General features: G+C 37.9%; 1 protein-coding gene across 1 annotated transcript; it reads left to right on the forward strand.

The window, feature by feature from the left end:
• Window positions 1-2,540: 2,540 nt before the first annotated feature.
• On the forward strand, window positions 2,541-5,292 carry BCR41DRAFT_383822 (putative FAT1-long-chain fatty acid transporter; the record flags this gene model as incomplete). Its single annotated transcript, XM_022027505.1, has 5 exons — window positions 2,541-2,547; window positions 2,875-3,111; window positions 3,331-3,795; window positions 3,943-4,475; window positions 4,620-5,292. The coding sequence occupies 5 exons, from the start codon at window positions 2,541-2,543 to the stop codon at window positions 5,229-5,231; spliced, it is 1,854 nt and encodes a 617-aa protein (XP_021885108.1). The 3' UTR covers window positions 5,232-5,292.
• Between the last annotated feature and the right edge of the window lie 2,534 nt (window positions 5,293-7,826).

Genomic DNA, 7,826 nt, shown 5'->3' on the forward strand with positions numbered 1-7,826 from the left:
AAAAAAAAAAAAAAAAAAGCATTTAAAGTCATTACTAGAATATTAATGCCATATATCATATTACTAGTAAATAATACCCCGTTTTGAAGAGTTTTTTTTTTTTTTTATATATATATCATAAAAGGATGTTCGTCTCTATAAAATCCTTGATCTCTTATCTTCAGCCCAGCATTCAGGATTAAAATGAATGCACTATCAGAGCTCAATCAATACAATACAAGGTCTGAAACAGAGGCACAGCCTTTTTGTGTACATGTGCGCTGTGCGCTGATGAACAGCCATACAGCCATACAGCCATACATCATACATTTGTATATATAATATACAAAACATTGGAGATCTTCGCTTTACCGAAATACTCCTTAAGGTAGCTAATCAGTACTTGAAATAACATACAGTTAGAGGACAGCGGAAAGCAACGGAGTCAAGTACAATATCAGACATTTCCTCTTTCTTTTCTTTTTTGTTCTCTTTGCTGTTGAAGAAGATTGAATGTTTGGATATTGAGAATATGAAAAAAAAAAAAAAAAAAAAAAAAAAAAAAAAAATAGACTCAGGTGGCAATGAGTTTGGACTAGAAAGGGCGTGATTTGCAGCCAGAGATCTGAGCCTGAAGAGAAGAGAAAGGGCATGATGTTTTGATTTCCAGCACGTGCTGGAAGAAAACGAGCACAAACTTGTCGCTCATCCAGCACAAACCTATTGCCCATACAGCACAAGCTGATTGCCCAAACAGCGCGAACCTGTTCTGAAAACAGCACAAACCTATTGCACAAACAGCGCTAGCCTGAAGAAAAGCACAATCATCTGCATGCATAACAGGCTTCTTCTCTTTTCGCACTACCATTGCCATTGCCATTGCCATTGCCATTCTCATTCAATTCTCAGAGAACCTTCTGCATCATCCCTAAAGACACGCTTGATACCACGAACAGTTGACAGATTAACTTTATTTGTCTGATCTTGTCTTGCAAAGCGCGGCCATGTACTTTAATAATTCAGTAAATGCTCGGCATCTCTGCCTCTGCTTTCTCCTTATTAATGTTGACTATATGTAGTCAAAGCCAACTTCTACTTCCATAGCTAGGCTTCTATATCTCTATATCTCAAAGATCTTTAAGACCTCGCCGATAACCATTGTCTGCGACGCCAAGTAACATTGATATATATTAAGATTGCACTAGATTCTTCTCTTGCCACTGTTTGAGTTTAGTGAAAGGAAGTCTTGCCCTGATTTTTATCAAAAAAGGGGTGTATATTTCTAGCTGGATGACGAACCCCACCCCACATGAGCTGATCCTGTTGGACAACTTTCAAGTTTTGATAGTTGGAAAAGGGTGGCTTGACAAATCCCCTCCTTCAGGTACAAATAGTTGCAGCATAAAAGTTCACACTAGCATCACTTTTTCACGTTCATTGACCATGAAGTGTAATAAAATGTCAATTGTCCAAAGTCAAAAAAAAAAAAAAGTGATTCATAAGACATAATGGTTATGCATGGTAAAGAAGAATGAATGGCTCTTTATATACATGTACCACCAATGACCAGCTACGCGTTCGCTCTAGGCTAAAAAAAATAAAAAAATAAAAAAATAAAAAATACAAACGTGGAAAGCGTAGAGGGAAATGTTTCAGGAACATTAAAAAAAAAAAAAAAAAAAAAATCTCAGAAGCATAGCCAGGGGGCCCGAGAGAGTGACCGAGCCGTTTATGTTATAAGGATCAGGACATTGTTGCACATGAGAAAATCAAAGACGACAATGAACTTTTGAATATGTATATGTAGAAGGGAGGGGAAGCGAGCCGAAATCTCGGACGGAGCCTGCTGATGTGCCAAGCAAGATTTTATCTCACAAGCCAAGGCCAAGACAAGCCAAGTTTAGTGCTCGGTTGGGGGGAGGATTCGGACAAAAACCTTAAAATTTTCACAGCTCCACTACTATTATATATATACATATTTTTATATCTATACAAATATTTATTACTAGTGTTATTTGGGTATGCTTAGCCGAACCATTTACTCGATCTCTGTTGTAGACATTAAAATTGTTGTTACTTTGCCATTGCTACTGTTGTCGCTGATGCCGTTAATCTCGCTATTGTTACTGTTGATGGAAATGGGCCAGAGCGCTTTAAAGCGAGAACATTGGTAAACGGCAAAAGACCCCAGACAAGAAAAAAAAAAAAAAAAAAAAAAGCACACCCTTTTTTATTAATTCTATTTTGTCAGTACCAACACCCTAAAGTGATAGGAATCATGTCCGATCTAAAATGGTCAAAAAGGGAAATCCTCCTCATCAAATTCTTGAACCTCCTTCTTCTTTCTCTTCTTTTCTTTTTGCTCGTTTGCAATTGTTAGAGAATAGTTTGAAAAAAAAAAAAAAAAAAAAAATTAAAGCAACAACAACAACATACCTTTTTCTATCCTCTCTCACTCTCCACTCCATCTCCTCCCTGTCCTCTCCTCTTTTCTCCTCTCTCACTTTCTCTTCCATTTCGATTATCTAATCTCTAATTGACAAACATATCATAGACATATCATGGCTGGTAAGAGCTCTTTTAACCTTACCTCACTTTCATCTGATAGACATCTGGATCAGCAAACAATCCTCAGTCAAATAAAATTGAACAAAAAAGAAGAAAAAAAAAAAAAAAAAAAAAAAAAAAAGTCTCAAAGACACTTTTGGCAAGCAGCATTGTCATGAAGTAACATGTGAATGCAAAACACCTTTGACATTCAACCACTCCTTCCATTGCATTACATTGCATGTGGAGTGAACCTGGAGTATGAAGTGACGCAAGAAGAAAAAGAATAATTTCTGACATTTTTTTTTTTTTATTTTTTTCTTTCTCTTATTTCGTTAAAATAAAAAGTTCCTGCTGTTGCGGCCGCTGTTCCAGCAGCTCTCTATGTGAGCTCCAAGTTGGCGTTTCCGCGCGATCTCAAGCTTGCTCGTGGTCTGCTCAATGCCAAGATGAACTATCGCTCCTACGAGAAGAACGATACTATCAACATCTCATATCGCTTTGAGGAGACATGCAAGAAGTACCCCAATAAGGAGGCCCTTGTCTTCGAAGGCAAATCCTATACCTTTTCGGATATTCAACGAGGTAAGAATAATAATAATAATAAAAGTTATTATAACATCTACAAATGATTGTTATCAGGCCTATGTACAAGTATTTCGAATGAATGATATAAACAACAAAGAGAGTTTACACTTTCTACGGACATGTCATCATGCTAAACTATAATTTTTTTTTTTCCTACCCCATCTTTAACATCTGGTCATTGTCACTTTTTTTTTTTTTTTTATTTTTTTTAAACAGAGTCAAACAAAGTCGGCAATTGGTTATTGTCCAAGGGTGTGAAGCGTGGTGATATTGTGTCCTTAATGATGTTGAACCGACCCGAGTTCTTGTTCTGTTGGCTCGGCATCAACAAGATTGGTGCTTGTGGTGCATTCATCAACACCAACCTCACAGGCAAACCCCTGACTCACTCGCTCAAAACTGCTTCATCAACCTTGTTGATCTTGGATACAGAATTGACACAACCCATTGGAGATGTCCTGGATGAGGTTCTCCAGATGGGTTATACGATCTATACATATGCAGGAGTCGGGCCTCAGGTGGATTTCGCAGCTCCCCTGGACTTGAACGGTATCCCGGATGTAGCATTGCCAAAGAGCTTGAGAAAGAAGACAACCGCAAATGATATTGCAATGTTGATCTATACCTCCGGTACTACGGGTCTTCCTAAAGCCGGTCGTTTTTCACACTCTCGTGCAAACTGTAAGTTTTATTTTATTTTATATTCTTTTTATTTTTATTTTTGTCTTTTAGCGTCATTTATTCCCTCAATCAAGATGTTCATACTAAACCTTTCCTCTTTCCCTTTTTTCCTTTCCATTACTTCCTTAATGCTCTTCCATTAACTAGTGGCTGCTCATTTCTGGGAATCGTTCTACTACTTCAATGCCCAGGATCGCCTGTACATCGCATTGCCTCTGTACCACAGTGCAGGAGCTGTGTTGGGTATGTGTGTGGCTTGGGTGACGGGCGCAACTGTCGTCTTGGCCCGCAAGTTCTCGACATCATCATTCTGGGATGAATGCAGGGCCAACAATGTCACTGTGATCCAATATATCGGAGAGATTTGTCGCTACTTGCTCAATGCTCCCCCTTCACCCTTGGATAAGACTCATAATATTCGTATGGCACATGGAAATGGTATGCGACCTGATGTCTGGACTCGATTCAGGGACAGATTTGGAATTCCTCTGATCGGAGAATGGTATGCGAGCACAGAGGGCACGGGCATTTTGACCAATTACAACACAGGAGAAAATGGTGTTGGTGCGATCGGATATCGAGGAACATTGGCCAGGACGGTCGATTGGGGTCTCAAGATCGCCAAATTTGATGTTATCACAGAAGAGTTGATTCGTGACAAGAACGGACGCTGTATCGAGGTAGGTTATTTTCACATTTGGAAATTTTTTTTTTTTTTTTTTTTTTTTTTTATCCATTTTATCCAAAAAGGTACACATGGCTCATTGATTTTTCCTATTTTTTTTTTATTTTTTTATTTTTTATCCATCGTTTCTTATCTATAGTGCGCACCTGATGAGCCTGGTGAGTTGCTGACAATCATCGATTCCGCAGATCCCACACGTGCCTTCCAAGGTTATCACCAAAATGCCAGTGCCAACTCCAAGAAGATTGTGACGGATGCGTTCAAGGTTGGGGACCGCTACTTCCGCACAGGTGATATTCTTCGCCGTGACAAGGATGGTTATTTTTATTTCGGCGATCGTGTAGGAGACACTTTCCGCTGGAAGTCCGAAAACGTTTCGACAGCCGAAGTTTCAGAAGTGTTGTCTACATACCCCGATTGTATTGAAGTCAATGTGTATGGTGTTCAGATCCCTGGTCATGACGGCCGTGCAGGCATGGCAGCCATTGTCTCCAAGGATACGATGGATTGGGACAAGTTTGCCAAATTCGCTCTGAAGAATTTGCCTCGGTACTCGGTCCCGATCTTTATCCGTAAGACACCAGCAATCGAGATCACCGGCACATTCAAGCAGAGGAAGGTAGAGTTGGTGAATGAGGGTATGGATCCAAGCAAGATCCCAGATGAGATCTTGTGGTTGGATGGAAACTCCTATAAGCCTTTCAAGGCACCAGAGTACCAGCGTGTCATCACTGGCAAGGCTAAATTGTAATATTCGTAAAGGCTTTCAGTTATCCAACAACATATGCGCAACAATACTCATTCATTAAAGGAAAAATAGAAAAGTAAAGAAAAGTAAAGAAAAGAAAAGAAAAGAAAAAAGATAATAATAAAGAATATAAAATTATATTTCTATCATGAATGTGTCTCTAATTAAGAATGAGAGGACAATCCAATCGACCCAGCCTATAGCAATTCTTATGTTAATCACAATCAATAATATCAACCATTGATGAGAGTACATGTACTTTTTTTTTTTTTTTTTTCTTGCCAAGAAATCAAGAGCAAGAGGGAGAGGTGTATGCTCTTGTAGGCTTTTTTCTTTTTCTTTTTTTTTTTTTTTTTTACAAGCTTGAAAAATATCATAAGGGTAGTTCACCGGTGATAGATGGCTTATCAATTCACAAACAGAACGATTTGAAGAGAAAAGGAATATGCAAGATGTCTTGTTATCATAAACACATGAAAGATTCTTCTCAAGAAATTAAATTCTGTCCAAAACGATTAATATAATGTCTAGGTTATTAATGCATTCCCATGTTGTTTATCCAAAATGGTTTCAACTTCCAATTCGTTTTAGCAATGCCACAGATATCGGATGCCTATTCTCTGAAACCTCCATCGATGGGCCAGAGCTGACGCGTTATCTAGTCTAGTCCTAAGAAATATATATAAATTCATTGGTGGATAGTGAAGGATGTGTCTATTATGTAAGTTAATAGATAATGTAGTGAATGTAATGTGTATTATATATTATATAGTATACAGCTGTTACTGTCAATCGGCCCCGAACAGTGGCCTCTCTCCCATCCAATAGGATTGCGTGAGAATTTGCCCTGGCGCAACTTATTTTCTTATTACAATTAAATGATACGGCCAATGATCTTTCATTTAGGATTCGCACGACATTGAATTTTTTTTTTTTTATTTTTTATTTTTTATTTAGGCGACCTCATTCGGGTTCATCATGACACCATTTTTTCTTATTTTGTGCTTCCTTAATTTCTATCCACCTGTCCGCCGTACTGTAGTTTCTTTTTTTATATTGTCCCCACTCGCTCTCTTTTATTGAATAAAAAATATAAACCATGGCAAAACAATTGACGACATTGTACAGTGTATAATCTCAAGTACGAGGAACAAACAAACAAACAAACAAAAAAAAACAGAGCCGTTGAATATGAATAGTCAACGTATATCTCACTATAACAAGCATCACGCGTTGTTTACTTTTTTTTTTTTTTTTTTTTTTTTTGAAAAGATGAACATGCCTCCTTTTTTTTTTTTTTTTTGCAGTACAAGATCAACTGTTGGTGAAGAGGATTTCCCTTCCACATTTTAGCACACGACTATACCTGAGACGTCTTGATTATGCGTGTAAAAGAGATGCATAAAAAAAAAAAAAAAGATCATAGGGGAAGGGGAGAGAAAGGTGAGGAAAGAACACATGCCAGGGCTAATTGAGGCGATAGCAGCAGAAAGCAATGCTGCATACCATAAGGCTTTGCGGCGCCTTGCTACATCCATCTCTCCATCCCTTATCAGCCTCCCTTTACATTTGTTTATCCTTTTTTTACTTGCTTGACTATCATCAATCCTGCCTTTTTTTTTTTTTTTTTTTTTTTTATCTTCCGACTGAGTGGTTTATTGCATCGCGGTACCGGCTAAATAGTCAGATAGAAGGGGGACTTTTTTTTTTTTTTTTTTTTTTTTTTTTTGTGTATGAAATGATGCCATGGATCTGCATGGTGAGGAAATGAGGGAACCAGGGTTGAGTGTAATGAAGAGCAAGCAGGTGAATATCAAAGTTTACATGTATGCATGTTGGATACAGGCGTGTGTTTCTTTTAGCCTACTTTTGTAATATGCTCGTGCTACAAGAGATGGACGCCGACATTTTGTATATATATTATTGCATACAGTATTATAAACTTTGAAGCTTTGAGTTTTTTAGTTCAAGTTTAGCCCCCTATTGGCAACAATCTTTCAACCGGGGGGTGGGGGGGTGGGGGGGTGGGGGATGTGAAGGAGGAAGCTGTCGCCAATCGGAGGCCTACCGGTGAAGAAGCATGTTAGAATTTTTTTTTTTTTTTTTTTTTTTTTTTTTTTTTGTATCTCACGGTTTATAAATGTGGGCTCCTGACTTTAAATGACCCTGAAGTTCGAGATATACATGAATTATGTATCCCTGGACATTTATACTTCCTAAACCAATAGGGCGTGGATGAACATAAGATTCTATACCGCCCACTTTCTATGACAGAGAGAAAGAGAGAGCGATTGCTCACAAGCATCAGAACGCGTCCCTCAATCACGTCAATTATCAGTTTTCTTCTTACTTTTTTTTTTTTTTTTTTTGCTCAAAAAGAAAATAAAAAACCCTGTTCAATACTAATAGCCACATAAGATAAAGAAGAAAAAAAAGAACTTACCCTTGCATGAGGCTTTTACTCCGCTACAGGTCCCTGAAGGAAAAATGAAATAAATAAAATGAAATAAAATAAAATAAAATAAAGTACACCAAACGACATGGGAACATTGCTTTACTTACTCAAGATATATGCTCCAAGGTTCATACATATCTATA

The sequence above is a fragment of the Lobosporangium transversale genome (genome assembly GCF_002105155.1).
Source record: "Lobosporangium transversale strain NRRL 3116 chromosome Unknown BCR41scaffold_4, whole genome shotgun sequence".
NCBI classification, from domain to species: domain Eukaryota; kingdom Fungi; phylum Mortierellomycota; class Mortierellomycetes; order Mortierellales; family Mortierellaceae; genus Lobosporangium; species Lobosporangium transversale.